Below are 23,190 nucleotides of genomic sequence, written 5' to 3'. Positions count from 1 at the left end.
AATATTATGGATATTATACTTTTTATATTTCTAAATATCACAACATGTTTGAATCTAAGTAATTTTTTAATAACAACGAATACTTATCACTGTCTTTCCCTCTGAATCGCTCCAGAAGCAGGAACCGGTATCGTGTGGGGATCCCTTTAGATCTCCCTTCAGATTTAAAAGGTTATTAATAATATCTTCGGTGTAGCATCTTCCCAGTTTAGCTGATCTTTTGCTACCTATGCATGCTTACACAGCTCCCTGGGTAAACGATCATACTTGACTGAGAAAGCTTTAGAGAACTTCAACAAATTGTAAATATGACGTTTACATTGGCGTTATTAATTTTTCACTTGAGTGTATGGAGGAGTGTCAGCTGTCAATGAGAGCAGACCCCCCTCTCAGGCTGCACAAACTATTTTTTTAATTTTCATAAAGAAATGGAGGCTGTATGCGTTACAATATAAACATTTACTGTCAAACTTTAAATCAACAATCGATTCAAAGACGATCTGTCAAAGTGCAATGAAATTCAATATTGTCGTTGTTGTTGTTATTGTTATTTTTATCCTGTAAAGCGCTTTTTTGAAGGCGCTATATAAAGGCACTGATTCTTATGGAATGTGTTTTCTTTCTTCTTTTTTTCAGCATGGAATAAACCGATTACTTGATTCTTATGGAAGCCCGATTCCGCCAGGGATTAAAAAAAAAGCGGAAACTTCCCATTAAAAAGAGGAAACACTTTACACTTTAACTCTTCAGTTCACAGCGAAATTTCACCCGAGCCACCCACTACCCACAACACCTAACTTTCTTAACACACGGCACCCCCCCCCCCGGGGGTTCCAATTAGTGCGTGATTACGCGTCAGTGAGGTCATCTATACAAAAAAGTTGCATTTAATACCACTCGACAGCCAGCTGTCGAGTGGTATTAACTACATATAAGACATTAACTACATATAAGTTATGTAAGAAATATTTAGGGAGAATTGGAATACTGGTGTGTATTTTTTCTTTAAAATACAGTAGCAAGACCAGCCATACATGCCTTTGTATAGCGCCTTTAAAGGTGCTTCTCAAAGCACTTTAGGGGATAAAAACAACAGAGCTGTTAAACCAGTTTGTATCTATTTTTCAGCACAGCCAGCTAGCTGTCGAGTGGTATTAAATACAACTTTTTTCTATAGATGACTTTGCCTGTAGCTGTAGAAAACTATTAGTGGGCTAATTCTCTATTTTTAAACCTCCGGTTTTTCACTGATGCGTAATCACGCACTAATTGGAACCCCCGGGGGGGCGCCGTGTGTTAAGAAAGTTAGGTGTTAGCATAAACTATTAGTGGGTGGCTCTGGTGAAATTTCGCTGTGAACTGAAGAGTTAAAGTGCAAAGTGTTTCCTCTTTCTAAGGGGAAGAAACATGGTGCTTTTTTTAAAATCCCTGGCGGAACCGGGCTTTCGTAAGAATCAAGTAATAGGTTTATTCCATGCTGAAAAAAAGAAGAAAGAAAACACATTCCATAAGAATCAGTGCCTTTATATAGCGCCTTTATATAGTGCCTTTAAAGGTGGCTTCTCAAAGCACTTTACAGGATAAAAACAACAATAACATGTTGTGATATTTAGAAATATAAAAAATGTCAATATAATCCCAATAATATTAGCTATTTTAGTTTTTAAAAGAAAACTGATGGCAACAGCTGGGTTTGAACACTCAACCTTAGGTGTACAAGTCAGTTACTTAAGCAATCATGCCGCTGAGGCAGTCGTGTGACAAGCACATCTCAATCACATCTCAGCCTTCACTATGTCGTTTTTACGTGATTTTTTTACCACACTTGAATTTAATAAATACAGCTTTTCAGTATGGATTACACTTTTCTGAAATGTATTTAAAAGACTTGTGAGAATGTTCACAGTCTCCACAGAAAACTACAGTATTAGTGAGCTAATTCTTTTTTTTTAAAACTTCCTGTTTTTCACTGATGTGTACAGTGTACGTATACAGTACTACCGTTTGTGTTGCAGTACATGAATATAATTATATTGTTATTAATTTCTTTAGATACGCGATTCCATATTATATTTCTTATTAATCAAATTCTGAAAGTATGCTTGTTTACCCCGGTATCGAGCGTATTCGCCGTAAAGCTTAAAACTACCACTTTTTATACACATTATTTCACGTTAAAGACTTTGATGCTTAAAATGTTTAGGGAGAAATGAAATACTTGTGTGTATTTTTTCTTTAAACTACCGAGACCAGCCATAGTTTACATAATGCTGTATGTTTATGTTCCCAAATTATTATCATTTATGGCCTTCACACGCGTTATGCTCCTATTCTTTTTATGCTCAGCTACTAAAATTTCCCTTCAGTGGTAAAATTCCATATAAATATTCAATACTAAAACGTGCACAATAAGGCGCTATACAAAAAATAAAATATTTTCGTTTACAAAGATGGTTACAAAGAATGTGGAACAGGGCAATACATTGAGTTTACAGCTTGTCCAAGGTCATTCATTATTAGTATACTATTCGTAATATATTCGGTAAAGACTTTGATGCATAAGATATTTCTGCATAATTAAAACATTTATGATAAAGGTGGTAGGTTGTGTACTTTTGTCCATCTGAGCAATCTTGCTTTCATAAAATATACCACATTTTTAATGTATAATGATTAACATGCTGTAATACACAGTTTAAATTTAAAAGTCTAAAGAGTATACAACTTAAATTCTTAATTGAATAAAGATTGTCCCTCAGCAGTGATCAGGATTTGAAACCGGGTGTTTTCTGGCGACAGCTCAAATGCTGACAGGTCAAATCTTCACATGTCCCTTGATGCCTATGTTTATTTAAGAAGGAGACAATGCGAAACTGATTACTTCAGATTTTTATAAAAGGACACTGCTACGAGGTATTAAGATGTGTTCGTTAAAGCATCTCTGTAAGAACATACAATTGTTTGCTAATATTCGCTTTTTAAGGCTACACCCACAACTCTTCTGATTCGGGTATGATATTAGAGATATCCTCACTAGGGCAAACAGAGGAACAAAGTTGCAGAACTGTTACTCTCGTGCCGGTAACAAACCGCTTGAACTCAGCAGACAGGGTCACTGGAGGTCAAAGTCACAGTGCATGGTCACGTGATCACCGGAAAAACAAGGCGCTATATCTCGGGAACGAAAACAGCACAAACATTACTTTCAATGGCACAAGCCGGTACAAACTCAGCACTAATGATTGAGACCGGTCCAGTTCCCCTACGACATTGTAGGGGGGCTGAGTAACATCACACCCAAAAAAAGAAGGCGCTATATCTCGGGAAAGAAAGAAGCTGGGAAGTTACTTTCAATGGCACAAACTGGCACAAACAGCACTAATAACTGAACCAGACCGGTTCCCTTACAACGTTGTAGGGGGGCTGAGTGACGTTACGACCCCGGAAAAAAAGGCGCTATATCTTGGAAACGAAAGCAGCACAAATGCAACTTTCAACGGCACAAACGTAACACTAACGAATGAGGTGGGTTTCATCGTTTGTGCTGTCTGTAGGGGGGCCAACTACACAGAGCTATTTTTTCTTTAATTTTGTATTTAACTTATTTTATGATAGTCAGATTTAATGTATATTTGAACAATGAAAATATATTTCTACAAGATGTGGGGAGAAGTGCAACAATTTATTACAGTGCTAAATTTAATATTATTGATTACTAATAGTTTATGCTAACACCTAACTTTCATAATTAGATGTATTTAAAACAATGAACTAAGTGTAATATAACATTCAGAAATACAACCGAGAATAGTTTTGTGGAGTTGGTATAGATTAAACTTTTCTAAAATGTATAACAAAATTAAAGACGATTAAAATCTGTAATCTTTCCACATGTATTGTCATTAGAAAGTACAACAAGTTCCTGCTTTGTATAAAGATGGTATTAAAAAGTAGTCTAAGTGGTGAGAAAGCTGTGCTTAATGATGATTAAGGGACTTAGAAGTCAAAGAAAATTATTTACATTTACGTTGTTAAATTTTAAACACTAAGTTATGAATGCAGATGCAATTGGTGCCATTCTCACTCTGCTCTGTAGAACAGCCATTGTGTAATACTGAGCTCTGCGCCTCCTCTCTCTCTCAGTGCCTCCTCCCCCTCTGACGCCTGGCAAAAATGACCTACAGGGGCACTCGTGGTGCATTGGTTGTTAGTGAAACGATTTAATCATTTAATCTCTTTACTGTGCATGTTTAATTCACTTAGTATTGAGTTAACAGCTTAGTACAGTTAACAGCTTCAGATTTAAAAGGTTATTAATAATATCTTCAGTGTCACATTAACAATGGAATGTTCTTCTAAGTGTAAAAAGAGACAATACACAATGTGTCTCCTCTATAAATTTTCAGTTAACAGACTGTTCAAGATCATTTATTATGAATAATGTCTTCCGTATCACATTAAAATTGGAATGCTTTTCACAGGTGTAAATCCACCTATTTTCTAACCGCTTTATCAAGGACAGGTAACAGTTTCACCCCTCCCCATCCCTCTGCCTATCTGACCTCTTTTTAACCCTTCTGTGCCTGAATCACAGCGAGTGCGAAAAGAGAAAAGAGAAAAAAGTGAAACTTACAGCGTACTTAACTGATTACGAGGAAGAGAGATCACCCATTTCTCATGCATAAAAGTGGTTATTAACTATCGAAACCTGTTTTTATACCTGTTAAAATCATGCAATGTCTAAGTTAAGCAGGAACACATCATTATATCTTTATTATTGATTTCTTTTTAAAAATTAAAAAAATCATTTGCCCAGCCTAAGGGGGTTTATAATGTGGTATTTTCAGGTTTGGCGAGGACGGATACAGTGACTCAGACACTCATTGAATGAAAAATGGCGCTTTATTTTTTGCCACAGCCAGCACAGCAGCCCCCACATGAGCTCACACTGTTGGATATGTACTTGATGCTCCAGAGATGTCACTTTTTACTGTATATGTCAAACTGGTTGCTTTCCATTGCAGATGTGCTCCCGCGGAGACTTTTTTTTCTCCATAGCCTCCGTTTTGGCATTTATAAACTATGCCTATTCCAGAGACATTTTCATTGTCAATAACGATGTGGGCATTGTTAAAAGCATTGTGAAAGTACTCCAAAATGTGTTTCAGTTGTACAGACAGAACATAATTTCTTGCTGAAAAACAACATCCCTAGGCATAATTTGTTTGTTATAGATACAGATGCAGCCATTCAAAGTGCGCGGTACAGACACGTACCGGAGGTAATTGCCTACGGCGTCGCGCATCGTGACGCAAGATGACGCGGGGTACCGCGGTACGTGATTGGTTGACCGACAGGGGCACTCGTGGTCCGTTGGTCTGTCGTAGAAAGACTTACAGTACAGTAAACATCTTTACTGTGCCCGTTGTAGATATTGAATTTTACCACTGAAGGGAAATCTTAGTAGCTGAGCATAAAAAGAATAGGAGCATACTGTAACGCGTGCGAAGGCCATAAACTATATTAATTTTGGAACATAAACTTACAGTATATGGCTGGTCTTGGTACTTTAAAGTAAAAAATACACACCAGTATTCCATTTCTCCCTAAACATTTTAAGCATCGAAGTCTTTAACTAAAGAGATACCGGAGTCAACAAGCATACTTGTAGAATTTGATTAATAGGGAATATAATATGGAATCGCGTATCTAAAGAATTTAATAACAATATGATTATATTCGTGTACTGCGACAGGGCTGTGTAGGGCTGTTTCGCCTCCCTCTTCATGTGACTTCCCTTGTAGCCTACAGGTCTACGTGCCTGACTACCAGCTCACGGGTTGTGTGTTCAAATCCAGCTGGTGCTGGACTTTTCTTTTAACAAACATTTCTTCGAAAAAATAGAATAGCGATATTATGGACAATCAATTGACTTTTATATTTCAAAATATCACAACATGATCGATTCTAAGTCATTTTTGATAACAATGAATAGTCACCTTCTTCCCTTCTGACAACAGTCCCTGCTTCTGCTTCCTGCTTCTATTGTGTGTGTGTGTGTAATAGAGTAAATGTTTATAGAGAAATGGAGGCTGGACAGTATGCGTTACAATATAAACATTTATAATGATTTAAATCGGGTTTTGATTTAAATCGCAAACGCGTGTTTAATTATATGTGTTTTTTAATCATAATCAGGCTAATGCAACATAAATTGATACAGTATCTTTGTCTTCTAAGTATCTTAATAAACTTTCAGCATAGCTTTCTACCCGTTTAGATTTATATTTCTTGGGATTTTGGGATCAAACGTGGAAGAATTAGATTGTAAACGTTTTTATTTTTCAAATACGTTTTAGAAAAGTGTAATCTATACCTGCCCAGACTGTACGCCTTCCTATACCCCGCCTTTCATTCCTGTCCTGCTCTTCCCCGCGCACCCCAGCTGGGCGCTCTTCGGCCTCTGCCCGGGACGAATGTATATTTTGATATTTACACCCGGCGCGGCACCGAGGGAGCGTCTGCATTTATCACTTAGTTTTTAAAATTAGTCAAGCAATATGAAACATCTCCTTTTACTTTTAAGTCCCTTAAATACATTGAGCACAGCTTTCACACCACTTAAGATTGCTTTTTGATACCATCCTTACACAAAGCAGAAACTTTCCGATGACAAACAGTACAAGTGGAAAGATTACAGATTTTAATCGTCTTTAATTTTGTTACGTTATACGTTTTAGGAATGTTTCATCTAAACAAACACCACAAAACTATTCTCGATTGTATTTCTGAATGTTATGTTACACCTACAGTAGTTCACTGCTTTAAATACATCGAATTAAGAAAGTTATGTGTAGCACTTTAGATCTTTTTTTCTGAACCAGGGAAAATCTGATCATGTTTCTCTATAACAATAATAAAAAACTTTATTTAACATATCACCTTTAAAAGTGGTAGTACCTTTTTTAGTACTATATTTTTGTATTATATTCCCTATTAATCAAACTCTAAGAGTATGTATCGGTAAAAAAAGTGTAAAAAATACACATCAGTATTCCATTTCTCCCTAAACATTTTAAGCATCGAAGTCTTTAACTAAAGAGGTACCGTAGTCAACAAGCATACTTTTAGAATTTGATTAAAAGGGAATATAATATGGAATCGCTTATCTAACGAAATTAATAACGATATAATTATATTCATGTACCGCAACACAAGAATAGTACACACTGTACATTGTCTGTCGATAATGTTTCTGTAGTGCTTTTTCAGCAGTCTCCATGTGACCTTGCCGGTGGCGCTGTGTGTTATGTTCCTGACTCCCATGTCACACGGTCTGTGATCGAATCCCACTAAAACTATGACTCTTTTATTAACAAACATTTCTTTGAAAAAATGAAACGTTTCCCTTGGTCATAGATATAAATATATAATATATAAATAAATTAAATTTAACTAACATGTGAAATAGCGTGTGAAAAAATGGTAGTTTTAAGCTTTTCTGCTAATATAATATGTACCAGGAAGAGGATTTCTTTCTATTCGAAACGTGTATTTTAAAAATTTAAGAAGTAAAAACCTTACAGCGTACACAGATTTCTAAACTGATCAGGATCGTTATCTTTGTCTTATGCATAATAATGTTCACCGCTCTGTCCAGCAAATTAATAATAAACTTTATTTTATATAGCGTTTTAAACGAATAAGTAATTAGATTGCTCATAAACCTAATCACTTGCTTTTTCTTTTTATTTAGGCTCAGATTTCAACTATAGATCGTATTATTAATAACCATAATAACAACCAACCAACAAAAACAACCATATAAACATAATACCAACCAAAAACATAGATAACGACCACAATACAAAATCAAATATATCAAACCATTATACTCTCGCAAATTCCTCCAATTATCATAATCCCGCCCCTTATGCAAAACCAAACCCTCCTCCCATCCCAGTTTATCCTCTATATCATAAACAAAATCCACCTCAATTTTCAACATAAAGCATTACACAAAATCAATACCTCAACACTCCATACTCAACAACGATAATTCACAAACAGCCAGAACATGTAACTCCATATTCCCAAACAGACCTCATTTCCATAGCCCCTTATGCAAAACCAACATCCCTCCCCTGTTCTCTCTCTCCCCTGACGTTTGTAATCGTTTTTATTTTCAAATAAATTTTAGCAAAGTCATGTATTTTAAAAATCTTAAGATTTTTATATTTATGTCTTTATTTAGTGGTTTCATTAGTGACAAAGGCTAGTGACCTTTGTTTCATTAGTGACAAAGGCTAAAAGGGCTTTTATGTAAACCATGTTTGCTATTAATTCATTCAGGGCTAAAGTATGTTCATTGTCTTCAAATGAAAGAAGGGTTCCTTTTGCCGTGGTCGGGTTGAAATTAGAAGCTTGCCATGCCCGAACTGTTACACCAACGTATTGGCATGTTAAAGCGATTTCATTGAGGAGCCTCGCCTTTCTTAACTAGTACTGTACTTACTGGGTTTTTGAGGGGGGGGGGGGGAGGTGTCTTTCACTGGAAATCTCGCCTGCTTCTACTTTACGAGTACAACCCCCTCTCTGCCGGAGTGCTGGCTGTGACGAATTAAACCGGTTTCACAGGTATTTTCAAAGTAAGAAGTACAGTGTTAACTGGTAGCTAGGCTCCTCAATGAAATCGCTTTAACATGCTAATGTGTTGGTGTAACAGTCCGGGAGTGGCAAGCTTCCAATGTCAACTCAACTCGATTGGAAGACAATGAAAGTATTTAAGCCCTAAATGAATTAATAGCAAACATGGTTTACATAAAATACATTTTTCCAAGAAAGTTTATAATAATACGATCTATAGTTGAAATCTGAGCCTAAATATAAAGGAAAAGCATTTTCAGAGAGCAATCACGCTGTGTTTATGTAGAAAAAGGGATTAGGTTTATGAGCAATCTAATTACCTATTCGCTTAAAACGCTATATAAAATAAAGTTTATTTAGAGATGAATGATAAGTGTCGCAGTTTAAATAATTTTCGTAGGAGGGCTTGGACAGATTCCAAGTGCATTTTTGCAATTTACGTTGCATTGTCCAATGTGCTGTTGTAATACAGTTTAGAATACAGTTAGTCTAAACTTTATCAGCTTTATTTATGGGTTGCAATTTAGAAAAAGTCAAAAACCGCACTCAAAATGCAATTTAGAGCTTTCTGGCAAGAGGAGACACCCAAATTATAATGTAACATGCCACTGTTTGTGCATGAACAAAGTTATACTGCAATTTTCCTTAGATATGCGATTAAAAAAAATAAAGTTTTGAATCCCCGGCGGAACACACTCCATAAGAATCAATGCTTTTATACAGTATATCGCCTTTAAACACATATATTTAAACACGCGTTTACGATTTAAATCAAAACACGATTCAAATCAATATAAATGTTTATTTTGTAACGCATAGGTGACTATTCATTGTTATTAAAAAGACTTAAATTCGATCATGTTGTGATATTTAGAAATATAAATTTGTTTGGTGAGAGTGAGGTTTTATTTAATCTTTGACCAAGGGAAACATTTCATTTTTTCAAAGAAATGTTTGTTAAAAAATAAAGTCATAGTTCCATGGGATTCAATCACAGACCATGTGACATGGGAGTCAGGAAACTAACACACAGTGCCACCAGATTTGATAACGCTATAAAAACGCTATAAAATAATGTGACTAGGCACAGAACAAGTTTACAGCACAGTACAAGAATAAATGCTGACCATGACTTTAGAAGCATAAATTACCTTACACTCAATTTAAACACAAGCTGTCTTTAGCCCTCTAAGCTGGTTCATACAGAAATGTAGAGATCCAGGCTCAGAACACACAGCTTCATTAGCGAATACATATGCAGGACAACTAGAGAAGACCTTTTACAGAGGATGCTATTTTTAGAAACATCCCATCAGTGACATCACTGAAGTCAACTCCTAGGTACTGTAACTGTCGTGTGGATAGTTTCACAAGAATCAGACAAAGGTTTAAGCATCGCTTGTTCTAGATAAAACTGCAAAAAAACAACAACATCCCATAATGTACTTCTTTGCGGCTCTGTTTGCCCAAATCATATATTCACAATGTGAAATTTAGAAAATAATATTACGTAACCAAAATCCGCAATATGGAAACAGAACCTGTGTAATTGTTGATAGATGATGTACTCGTAACATTTTTACAAGACGAACTACAACATTTAAAAAATGACTTGTATGTACTTGATATCTCTAATCAATCCACGGCAACATTGTTAAAGCAGAGTCCCAGCACAAAACGAAACTAAAACGTCCTGGGCATACCGTTTCGAGCTTCTTATTAGTTGCTCAAAAGTAATTTGACCGTATGAAATGCATAATATAAACCTAGAAACATATACGTGAGCAGTATTTACGTAGTATCGGTGTTAAGACATACCTCTCAAATACTGTAAATCAAGTTAAAAATATCTCAAGACCGATTCTGGTCATAATTAAACCATGTTTCGTGTATGTTTTCTTTAAAGTAGCGAGACCAGCCATATACTGTATGTTTATGTTCCAAAATTAATATCGTTTATAGCCTTCACACGCGTTGCAGTATGCTCCTATTCTTTTTATGGTCAGCTACTAAGATTTCCCTTCAGTGGTAAAATTCCATATGAATATTCAATACTTAAACGGGCACAGTTAAGACATTAAATATACATATACATACTGTATACAGTACAGTTTGCATAGGGTAATATGTTTATGTTCCTAAATCAATCTCTTTTATGAGCATGTGAAAGGCATGGTGAATCGATTCTCAAAAATTACTGTACTTTGCATGATTGGAAAAAAATGTGTGATTGTGAAATGCTGTGGTGTTACTTTTACAAAGACGGTCAATGAAAAAAGGAATGTGGACCAGGGCAATACTTTGAGTTTACACTTACAGCTTGTCCAAGGTCATTCATTATTAATACTATTAGTAATATCTTCGTTAAAGACTTTGATGGTGACAGCTCAAACATGAGAGGTTGAGCTTTATTAGCTCCACCTTGCGGAAATTCCGGATACTATTATTTTGCTAGCGGTATTTACCGGTAACTCGCAGTATTTACTGCGTACAGCGTACCGGAAAATAATGCAGTATTGCCCACGCATTTTGAATGGCTGCATCTGTATGTTCCCGAAAAGGAATAAAAAAAACAATTTGATTCAAATAGCTTTGGCAAAATCTATGGATACTTTGCCCTTGAGCTGTGAAACGTTTAGGTTCTTTGGGTCCTTTATGCAGATTTTCAACTGTAGGAGCAGCCAAGATTTAAAAGATTTAAAAAATGATGGTTTTCATAAAAATGTGAGAGTAGCTTCATGCATTCCTCCCCATAGCACTTTATACTTAGTTTAAACTACTGCGTGAACTAGGTTTAATACAGACAGCAAGGGGCAACCTGCCATCTATGACCCTCTGGATACTTTTCAATTTTCACTTAAAAGAATGGCCACATCAGAGGCTCTGTTGTTTTTGTCCCTGACCAATCAGAAGGCCCTTTATCCCACCTATCTTCAAAGCTTTTATACCTCTCTTGATAAGCTAAAGCACACTCCTGCAACATCAACACATCTCCCTCTCTCTGCTGGAGGTAATCAAAGACAGACTGGCATTTAACTTTGTCGTTGATACCTCTGGTGTTAAAAGAAACTATGTTTAGACCCATTGTACATAAGGAAGTGAAACTTTCCCCACATTTTCTTTTTCCTACCTACATCTCTAGTCTTACATTCTGCAATAACTCAGCCAACACTTATTCCCCCAAAACTGCCTATGTTAATTGGTTTAAATCACAAATATCATTTGTAAATACCAGCCATGTAGTACTCCACATTGTGGAATAATAGTTTCTTTTAAAGGGTAGTAGAGAAAAGAAAGGCTTTTTTAATAGAATTAATAAATGCACATCCTGTTCACTGGGGTATTTAAATCCACACTGAGCAATCTCCAATATGTTCAGAATTTGACAGCCAGAATCCTGTATTGCTTTGAGATGCCACTTTTAAAGGTGCTATATAAAAAAGTAATATATTTGTCATATATTTCAAGTATATATTTAAAGTAATAAATTAACAGTATATGTAAATATTTTATTATATGTCTTGGTTGTAAATGTCTGTAATATGTCTGTAGATTGTATCTTATTTTTATTTTTTGTTTTGTTTCATGTTAATTTTATTATTTTTATTTGCTTTGGCAACGCTGACTGTACTCATCAGTCATGCTAATAAAGCACCTTGAATTGAATTTAATTGAAAGACAGACTGAGAGTGAGAGTGTGAAAGAGAGAGAACGAGTGAGCTCCAGGGTAAACGTCCGCAGTGTAAATCAATATCTACCTTTGATTCCTTCGTAATTTTAATCGTTTTTTACCAACAAAACCACATAACCATTGTATCAATCCTAAAAGGACAACCGCAGCTTTAAAAAAACATTGTTTTTTTTAAAAAAAAACAAGACGATCACAAAATTAATTTTTATCTGATAATGCACTTCCAAACTTCCAAAATGCATCGATTCCGTAATCAATAAGCCTGCAAAATAAGACCGCAAAAGCAAAAACCAGCAAAAAATATATCACATTTTTTTTACCTTATTCTGAAGCATGATATATATCTACAGAAGCCTAAACTAGCTCATCTCCAGAACTGGAGGCTACTGAACATTATTGATTTAGTAGTAAATGTTTGAAGCAGAACTGCCAGAAATAAGCCGATCTGTTTGGTAAAAAGTGCTGTCATTCATTGTATTTTCAGCCATTCAGAGGCCTTAGGGAGTAAAACTTCCTCTAGCTGTCAAACATTGACTCAGAAGGGGTAATCAATCAGATTTTTATCAGTTTCTTATCAGTGCTCCTTTCAGTACACCAAAAGGCATCAGAAGTTCAGTACACCAGAAGGCACCAGAAGGCGACTGAGTTTTCTTTTCATTACATAACAGCAGATAAAGCTCTCTAGCAGTGTCTAAAGGTTTTTATAGCAATTGCAATGGTTTTTATTGTTATTATTTTCAATATTTTTATGATTTTTATTATATGCGTGAAATTTCATTCCAGGTCCAGTCTTCACAAAACATTATGTAGAATTTTTTCTAATTGATCAATTTGTCCCAGATTTTTCTCCAAACTCGTAGTCACCAAGAACAAAGTTTTCAAATAATTCCCAGAACATTCACAGGCCTAGAATTGAAATTTCTGACCTCTGAAGACCAAAACAACATTTCTGCCTGCTGTTTGGGGGTTTTGTTTTCATACGTTTCTCTGAGTGGACACATTAAGAAAAATTAAAAAATTGACCATTCACACTCAAAGCCAAGGGGGTTAGCTTCAATTTAAGACCTGAACCAGGCTCCTGCTATGTTCTGCTGCAGATATAACAAAATGTTTAAGGGGTGGAAATTCCAGGCGGACATTGGCTAAATTGATCTCTAAGTGTAAAGTGCTATGGGGAGGAATGCATGAAGCTACTCTCACATTTTTATGAAAGCCATAGTTTTTTAAATCTTTTAAATCATGGCTGCTCCTACAGTTGAAAGGTCTGCATAAAGGACCCAAAGAACCTAAACGTTTCACAGCTCAACGGCAAAGTATCCATAGATTTTGCAAGAGCTATTTGAATCAAATGGCTTTTTTATTCCTTTTTGGGAACAAATCTATAGCAAACAAATTATGCCTAGGGATGTTGTTTTACAGCAAGAAATTATGTTCTGTCTATACAACTGAAACACATTTTGGAGTACTTTCACAATGCTTTTAAAAATGCCCACATCGTTATCGACAATGAAAATGTCTCTGGAATAGGCATAGTGTATAAATGCTAAAACGGAGGCTATGGAGAAAAAAAAGTCTCCGCGGGAGCACATCTGCAATGGAAAGCAACCAGTTTGACATATACAGTAAAACGTTACATCTCTGGAGGATCGAGTACATATCCAACAGTGTGACCTCATGTGGGGGCTGCTGTGCTGGCTGTGCCGGCTGTGCCAAAAAAATAAAGCGCCTTTTTTCATTCAATGAGTGTCTGAGTCACTGTGTCTGTCCTCGCCAAACCTGAGAATACCACAATATTATAAACCCACTTAGGCTGGGCAAACAATTTTTTAAATTTTTTAAAAAATAAATAAATAATAAAGATATAATGCAAAGGAACAAGTAATATGTTTATTCCATGCTGAAAAAAAAGAAGAAAGAAAACACAACGTTTCAGCCATGGAGCTCCTCAAAGCACTTTACAGGTAATGGGGACTCCCCTCCACCACCACCAATGTGCAGCATCCACCTGGATGATGCGACAGCAGCCATAGTGCACCAGAACGCTCACCACACATCAGCTATCAGGGGGGAGGAGAGTAGAGTAATGTAGCCAATTCATAGAGGGGGATTATTAGGAGGCCGTGATTGGTAAGGGCCAATGGGAAATTTGGCCAGGACACAGGGGTTACACCCCTACTCTTTTCGAGAAGTGCCCTGGGATTTTTAATGACCACAGAGAGTCAGGACCTCAGTTTTACGTCTCATCCGAAGGACTGCGCCTGTTTACAGTACAGTGTCTCCGTCACTATACTGGGGCATTAGGACCCACATGGACCGCAGGGTGAGCACCCCCTACTGGCCCCACTAACACCTCTTCCAGCAGCAACCTTAGTTTTTCCCAAGAGGTCTCCCATCCCGGTACTGACCAGGCTCACACCTGCTTAGCTTCAGTGGATTGCCAGGTTGCCAGTGTGACTTAAGCCATCACACCACAGACGTAATCACATGGGAAGCAGTGAAACTGAAACATTACGCAGTGAAACATTATGACTTTTCACAAAGTATATAAATGTAATATCGTCAGAAGGAGCACATAAAAACATTTCCAAAATAACCACATGTAAGACTTTGATGCTTAAAATGTTTAGGAGGAAAGTGGAATACTGGTGTGTATTTTTTCTTTAAACCACAAATTCCAGCCATATACAATTTGTAATGTAGGGATTTCTATATTTATGTGTTTATTTAGTGGTTACATTAGTGACAAAGGCTAAACTTTCAGCTTTAGTAATGCGTATGCTGTGTGGCCGACATTACATACATGTTTGTAATGACAATAGTGTCGATAATATTTATTGTCAGTAATAATATGTGTAGCAGTTTGAAATTATTTGTTTTTATTAATAAATTACTTAGGTTCGAACGTGTTGTGATATTTTGAAATATAAAAATGTCAGTATAGTGTCCATCTTTGCTATTTTAGTTTTTCAAAGAAATGTTTATTTGTTAAAAGAAAACTCATGGCGACAGCTAGGTTCGAATGCCAGACCTCAGGCTTATAAGGCACACACTTAAGCAGTAAAACTGAAGCACACATATCCATAGAAAGTAGTATAATAAACTATTGGAACTACAGTACATGAATGTACTTTAATGTACATTAATCAAATTCTAAAAGTATTCTTTTTTTTACTCCGATAACAAGCATATTCGCAGAAAAGGTTAAAACATTATGACTTTTCAAAAAAATACTGTATAAAAACTTAATATGGTCAGAATGAGCAAGTAAAAATGTTTCTGAAATAACCAAATGTAAGACTTTTATACTTAAAATGCTTAGGAATAAAGTGGAATATTGGTGTGTATTTTTTCTTCAAACTACAAATACCAGCCATATACAGTTTACATAATATGTTTATGTTCCTTAATTAATATCATTTATGGTGGTGTTACTTCTTGTCAAAGAAAAAATAAAGTATTTTCGTTTACAAAGAAAGTGGACCACAGTAATACTTAGAGCTTACAGGCTGTCCAAGGTCATTCATTATTAATACTATTAGCAATATCTTCCTTAAAAACTTTGATGCATAAAATATTTCTGCATAATTAAAATATTTATGATAAAGGTGGTAGGTTGTGTCCTTTTGTCCAACTGAGCAATCTTGCTTTTATAAAATATACAGACTTTTTAATGTTTAAAGATTAACATGCTGTAATACACAGTTTAAAATTAAAAGTCTAAAGATTATACACCTTAAATTCTTAATTGGAAAACGTTTGTCCTGCAGCAGTGACCGGGATTCGAAACCAGGTGTTAATGGCGACAGCTTGAATGCTGTATATGAGAGATTAAGTTTTATTAGCTCCACCTCCATTCTGGATACTATCATGATAAATGTGGTATTATACTGTATGACGTGTTTTGACATGTTTTGATGTGACACGTCCACCGCGTTTTACCGCAGCTTACCCCGTTCCTTTTGAATGGCTGCATCTGTATGTGCAGTATAATTATCTTTTCTGATAAAAGGCAGAGCATTGCCATTGCAATGCAATAGGAGAAAAACGTAGAGAAAAATAAAATAATAAAGTTATTTAGAATACCATGATGGCATTATGGTATGAGTTAATGTGCAGAAGACACTGGTTGTTCCCTTTTACTCAATGCAATTTAATTAAAATGTATTACAGAGTTAAATTAATTCACCTGAACTGTGAAACACTTCCATCTGTCCATTTGTAGAGTTCTGGGCAGGTAGTGAAGGAAGTGTGCTCTTGTGTTCCCCCATTTCTCATCAGTCCAATCCAGAAGTCTCCATCAAAAATCCCTGAGACTGAAGATGTCAGGTCTTGTAAAAGTTTTTCAATGGCCTTCTGCTCTGTCTCAGTTTCTATGCTCAGAAGAGCCCCACCTTCAATTTCACAGGCCTTACGTGCTTCCTCAAATGCCACTCTGCTGGACATTTCATTGAAGTAGGCAATCTTATAGCATGGATGCTTTGGTCCTCCATAACACAACTTCTGACCTGTAAAATTAATGAAGAATACATAAGAAAATATGTACCATGATGCCATATTTTAATTTCTCTGTCAAGGTGTTAAATAATTTTCCATGTGCATTACCTTTAAACTTTATTTATTTTAGAGATAATAACAGAAACTATCCAGTTAATTAAACTATTAAATTAAATAAGCAAAAATAAAAAAAACGAATGCCAGAAGTCACTGCAGTCTTTAGGTAATGATGTTTGAGACCCCTGTTTTAGAATTTCTCATGCTTTTTTCTAAACAAGCAAATCAGTGTAGTTGTTAATAGAGTGTTGATTATGTTATCTTTTGAAGACATCTTGGCTGTAAAGGCTCCGTCACAAGTAACTGTAATTTTACAAATGGAAATTAAAAATCTTCTATACTTTCTGTGCAGTTGTTTGCAACTGTATTTTGACAGAAACAATTCCATCCATCTATTTTCTATCTGCTTTATCCATAACAGTGTCATAGGGGAGCCAGAAAATATCCCAACAAGCAATTGGTGCAAGGTTGCCAGTCCATTGCAGGGCACACAAACAGTACATACAGCAAACATGCACACACCATCTCTAATGCCAAAATATTTATTCGTTATTACTGTAGAGAGAATTAAGTGCAATAACATAAACATTTCCTTTTAAAAAAATCTGAATTATAAAATAATGGTGTATTTAATGTTTATATTCAAGTGTAACCAGGTAAGGAGGTGGCACAGGAGTCAGGAGTATGCTGACGCATGCTGACACAGCTACCCACCTGGATTACCTTATTTAGTTTACCTTGAATGAATATGAATGAATTCGTTATGTTCCTCGTGCTGTCCATTTTTGTTCTGGGTCAGTTCTGCATAGTAGTACGAATCTTTTAATAAACAGAGAGTGGTATTGCCAAGTTTACTCAGTTCTCCCGTTTTGAGTCGAGCCTGCTCAACATGAATGAACTTGATGTGTGACTACTTTTGTGCAAGGATAGACGAGATGAATTTCAATTTCATCAAACTGCGAGCGGATTCTTTAAAACATACCTGCCAACATGCACTTAGCCACTGGAAAGTACAGCATTAACAATAGAAAGCAAAACATCAAAAAGCAGCATCAATAAGTGAAAGCATTTTGACCACGTGTCATGTACCCAATGAGCAACATCACGTGAGGTGTCCCATTACCCTTTTCATAATGATGCACCCTCGAATAGTGGCCCACTTGAAATCCACGCTTGCTCTACGTCACAGATGTGTGGACTTGGATGAAGGGCTTAAAGCATAGAGTGACAATTAGGACACGGCCTAAATATCCCTTTCATAGCTAAAGGAACTTCCAAAATAGGTATAGCCTTGCCCCCCTCGGAACTTACCATTGTCCCATTAAAATGACCCAGATCCATATTTTAAATAAACTTATAATTTCCCCATAAAAAATCATTCATACTTTTTAAAGAATAGAATATAAAGAATGTAAAAAAATAATGAAAACACAAGCAAAACATTTTACCCCTTCCAAATGTATTCGCAATAATGGTACTTCTTATTCTGAAAGATGTGCACATGCACCACTCAACATTGACACCACAAAGCCAAGCTGATCAAAGTGTTCAGGTTTGGACCCCATATACAGAAGTCAGACTACTCAAGGCGCACAGCAATAAACGACAACAAGAAAAAAGTAAGACGTCTGTACACTCTTTTCTACAAGGATAGGTACAAATAAATAAAAAAACAACATTATATTTGTGTGTGTGTGATTTCTTTACAAATAACAATAACAGATTTAGAAGTAAAGTATGGTTATGTTAGTGTGTGTATGAAATGGGAAACTGCTAGACAATGCTGGTGTGCTATCTGTGTAGAGTTTGCATGTTCTCCCCCATTATGCATGATTTTGATCTTGGTGCTCTGGTTTCCTTCAGTGGTCCAAAGTTACAATGTTAGATTAATTGGTCTCAGAGAAAAATGGCCCTGGAGTGAGTGTGTTCATGTCTGTGTGTGCTCTGTGATGGATGTTTAGCAAGAGGTAGCCACTACTAGTCATACAAACGCTCAAACCCAAATGAAATTGTGAATCAGGAATTTTTTTCATTTTCTCCAGAGCCAAAGGTTTCAAGTGGAATTCCTAATGAAATCTCTCTTAGCCAGAAAGGCAATCCTGATATGTTTTAAAGTTGAAACCAAAGTTCAAATTTTCAAATGCCTGCAAAGAAAATAAATCTGATGGTGGTTTTTATAAAAGCATTGATCGAATAAAATAAGTTTGATTGAATTGATTTGCTTTATTACTGCACATTTCTTTTTTTAATGTAATATAATGTGTTATTGCCTCATTGTCTAGATCACAGCAGTCCTTGGCAGAGTGCTCACACTGAGGCCCCAGTGAAACACAACCAACCCGTCCATGGAAGCTGCGAGCTAATCAGAGCACCTGATTGTAACCCTGGAAAACATACACCCAAGATCCCTGGTTAAGAATTGAATCTGGTGGTTTGGGGCAGGAGATTTAATCAGCACACAGCACACCACCCTGCCACTCTGTTTTGATTTTTTTTTACCTTGAATTAAACTGCCCTGCCAGTTAGGTTAATTGGCTTCTGGAAATATTGGTCCTGGTGTGAGTGTGTACATGTTTTGTGTCTGTGTGTCCTGAAGTGGACTGGCGTCCCATGCACTGTGTACACTGCCTTGTGCACGTTGTTTTCCAGGATTGGCTCTAACTCCCCTGTGACCCTGAGTCAAATTAAGCAGTTTGAAAATAGACAATTACACTGTAAATATAATTTATACCAAGATATACCCACATTTTCCTTTGTTTCTGTAATTCTGTTACTTGAATTATATAAACCTCGGGAAAGAGGTTCACTTTAATTATTATACTGTAAATACATTGAAAACAAAATATTAATTTGCTTTCATTTTCCAAATTTAACAATGTTCAGAAGAATGAGGGGTGATTATGACACACTGTACATATTCTAATGTTGCAGTAGTTACAAATTAATAATTTAATTTTAAAATTTATTTTAGTTAAATGTAAAAATGTTACAATTGTTGTAAATCATTGCCATATAATTAAACATTCAAAAAACACATGGCCTCCAATTTCCAAATCTAAACATATTTCTTATCGGATCAGTCTTTTTTGTATCCTAGTTTAAAGCCTTGTTCTTAAGCTCCTTTGTGGACAATCATCTATGACAGCTATTTCTGTTAAATTAACCAGTTAAACAAGGACCATCGCTAATTACATTCCTTAGATATGTTTTATGATCATGCATCTCAAACACTGTGGTATGGGGATAATTACTATGATTGATACATACACTGTTAAAAGTCTTATAATCACATTAGCTCACTGCCTAAGATGCACTTTAAATAATTGCAAGGACCAAATTGCATAATCATCACTTCATGCTTTTAGGATGAAAATGGACTCTCCAGAGCTCAAAGGTGGACTCAGCACTTTTTATCCATTTTTCCTGCTGTTTAAGGCAAAGCCCTACGGGTGTCAGATCAGACCAATCCGATTGAAAAAACCTGAGAAATTAATCTCATTTAATGTACATTAAAATGTGTCAGAATTTGCAGATGTAGTAGAAAAGAGCTATCCAGAAAGCATTTCAAAATTGTATAGCTACCTCTTATCTTCAATTCTTTAACACAAGCCTGATTGACAAGCCATCCATAACAGTTTTATATTTAGCTCTCCAGGTCCAGTGTTCCTAATCTTGATATTAATTGGGTGTAATGCAGGTTGGATTATGTTTGTACATGTTTAGTAGTGATCGTACATTTCTAATGTCAATGTGTTAACATTTATTCTAAAGAGATAATTAAAAAAAACAAGCTTGTGAGTCATATTATTTAATATTAATACTTTTATTTTGCATACAAATGAAGTCCCTTTTGTTTTTTGAACTGGTGTTTGCATGAAATTTGTTTCTTTTGTTACATTTTTTTAATACGTTTTCTAATTTGAATGTGCACTAAATGATTGAAAGTTAGTTTTTTGTAAGTTATTATTGGTAGAGTTATGTGCTCTGATAGAAAAATATGTCTGCATTCTGAAAAATTACTTTTCTTTAATGTTATTAAACATTTAATTATTTACTAAAACTAAAAATAGATGTTCTAATTTTGAAGTCACCTTTTCAATTTTATTTCATTAGAAGTCATTATTTTGTGAGATTTAACTCATTTGTTATTTTATTTATATTTTATATTTATATTCACATTGTGCAATACAACTTTTTAGTGTACTGTTCTGTTCTGGTTTGTTCTTTGTGTGTTCTAGACTGTGAGTAACTCTTCTTAGTGCACTTCTCACTGTACTGATTGTACTGTATGTATTGTATTATTATTATTGTATCATTCGTTACACTGTGGCTTGTTGTCTGTGTTAAGCTGCTGTTGCACTGCAATTTCCCTCACGGGATCAATAAAGTATCTATCTTATTTCATCACCATGTGATTGTCTGTCTCGCTAGAGGAATAAAAAGTATGCTTAAAATACACTTTTTGATACATTTAGCTCTCATTTCAGTGCCATATTGACATAAAATAAGTTGACATTCTTCTTATACAGTGATTTTAGATTTCATCTTGCATATTATATCATAAAACTTAAGAACATGACAACACAACACAAAGAGAATGCTAAAGTAATCTATAAAATGCTTATTATGATTACCCCCATAGGTGCTATACCAGCCATACGGAAAGTCAAACATGAACTTTGTTTCGTATTTGCCAGAACCCAAGGAATACACTTATGATACAGTATGTTGTTTCATTATTCTAGATATTCTAGAAAGTCCACTGGGGTTCGGACATATATTATGTCCAGACCTGCACAAATCTCATTCTTAGATTGAACCATGTAGGAAAATAATGTAATGTTTTTTTTTTCTATTTTTACATTATAATCGCCCATTTTAGAGTTATTCTTTTTATTTATGTTGCGTTATTTTTCTTCGGAAAAATTAAAATTTGCAGTAGTTCTTGGTAAATAGAAGGATGGAACAAAATCCATGAAGTTTTTTTTTTCTCAAATGCCATGAAAAATGGCATTTTAAGTATACATATATAAACTATATAAATTATAATATATATACTGTATATTTGTCTTAGACTTATGCTTTTCTATATATATACTGTATATCATCACAGTGGATTGCACAGTAGATTATATGTGAAATGCTCTGTATGATTCTTTGTTTCCAAAGCTCAAAACAACATTTAAAAAATGGAGTAATTTTAATAAATATACGAAAAAGGTATTTTAAATATTGCTTTGAATAATCCCATTAATTCTGAAATATATATATATATCATATTTATTTCTGTTTTTGAGATAATTTCAGTATGAAGAAAACATCAAGTCTGCTTGTTCAAGATTAATCAGTATGTGGTACCTTTCGCCTACTATGAGTGCTGTTTACAGTATGTATACTATGGGGTTTTATCATGTTTGCTACTGAAACAGGACCAGAGTGAAGCCTGTACTAAGGAAAAGAAACACATTTCATAACACAATCTCATCATCACATTTCCAGTAATATTAGAGACTTCAATATTTAGAATATAAGAAATTAGTTTACTACTTTCTATTTATCACAAACGTAGTTTATCAGCCAGTGGTGTATTATGAAATAACATGATCATTATTACATATTTTATATTTTTTATTTAAAAATGTAATTAGTCTAAGCATAAGATCGATTTAGCTTTACAGATATTGCAACAATGTTCTTCAACTATTGAATAAATATAAGATAATGCATCGGTTGTAGTTAAAATTATTTTTACAATTATTGGAATCATTTAAATTTTCACTTGAATGCAAAAAAAACCTCAACTTGTAATAGTTTGTTGAGGAAACATGCAATGACATTCTTGCTGGTGAAAGAATATTACATTTATAGAAGACAAAAAGTTTTACAATACTCACCACTGACAACTCGGAAGCCAAAGCTGCCCTTAGTCATGAATACTACTCCCCATAATAAAAGGATCATTTTAAAATTACAACTCCTGTTCAGAGAAACAAACAGCATTGTTAAATTAAAGAAAAATTAAAGATTTTTTTAAAATTAAATAACAAAAGAATAGAGTCAGAATGTAGTCCAGAGATCAGATACAGTAGATCAGTGTGTCAGATAGCATTGTGTTCTCTGAGATGATCTCTAAGCCTCTAAAATAAGCTGATGGAGCAAAACAAGTAACTGGTGCTTTCCCAACCCTCTTGCTGTGGTGTGTGGTATGTTGTGAGAGTCTATAACTGACAGCAGATTGATTTCTCTTTCTGTGTTAGAAAATCAAGCTTCACAGTAACCAATACAATTGGGAAGTATGCTAC

At 35.1% G+C, this 23,190-nt stretch overlaps 1 protein-coding gene across 1 annotated transcript in view; it reads right to left on the bottom strand.

Moving 5' to 3' along the window:
- Positions 1 to 22,819, bottom strand: part of chodl (chondrolectin) — a 40,248-nt gene extending 17,429 nt beyond the window's left edge. Inside the window, exons 1-2 of the mRNA XM_088641813.1 lie at positions 22,783 to 22,819; positions 16,524 to 16,842 (exon numbers count right to left, since the gene is read on the bottom strand). Of these exons, the coding sequence (XP_088497939.1) occupies positions 16,524 to 16,842; positions 22,783 to 22,819 (356 nt within the window). The remainder of the gene's footprint in view (positions 1 to 16,523; positions 16,843 to 22,782) is intronic.
- Positions 22,820 to 23,190: the final 371 nt, after the last annotated feature.

Source organism: Lepisosteus platostomus, chromosome 7, assembly GCF_059453375.1.
Source record: "Lepisosteus platostomus isolate fLepPlt1 chromosome 7, fLepPlt1.hap1, whole genome shotgun sequence".
NCBI classification, from domain to species: Eukaryota; Metazoa; Chordata; class Actinopteri; order Semionotiformes; family Lepisosteidae; genus Lepisosteus; species Lepisosteus platostomus.
This window is presented reverse-complemented; position numbering and strand designations above follow the sequence as displayed.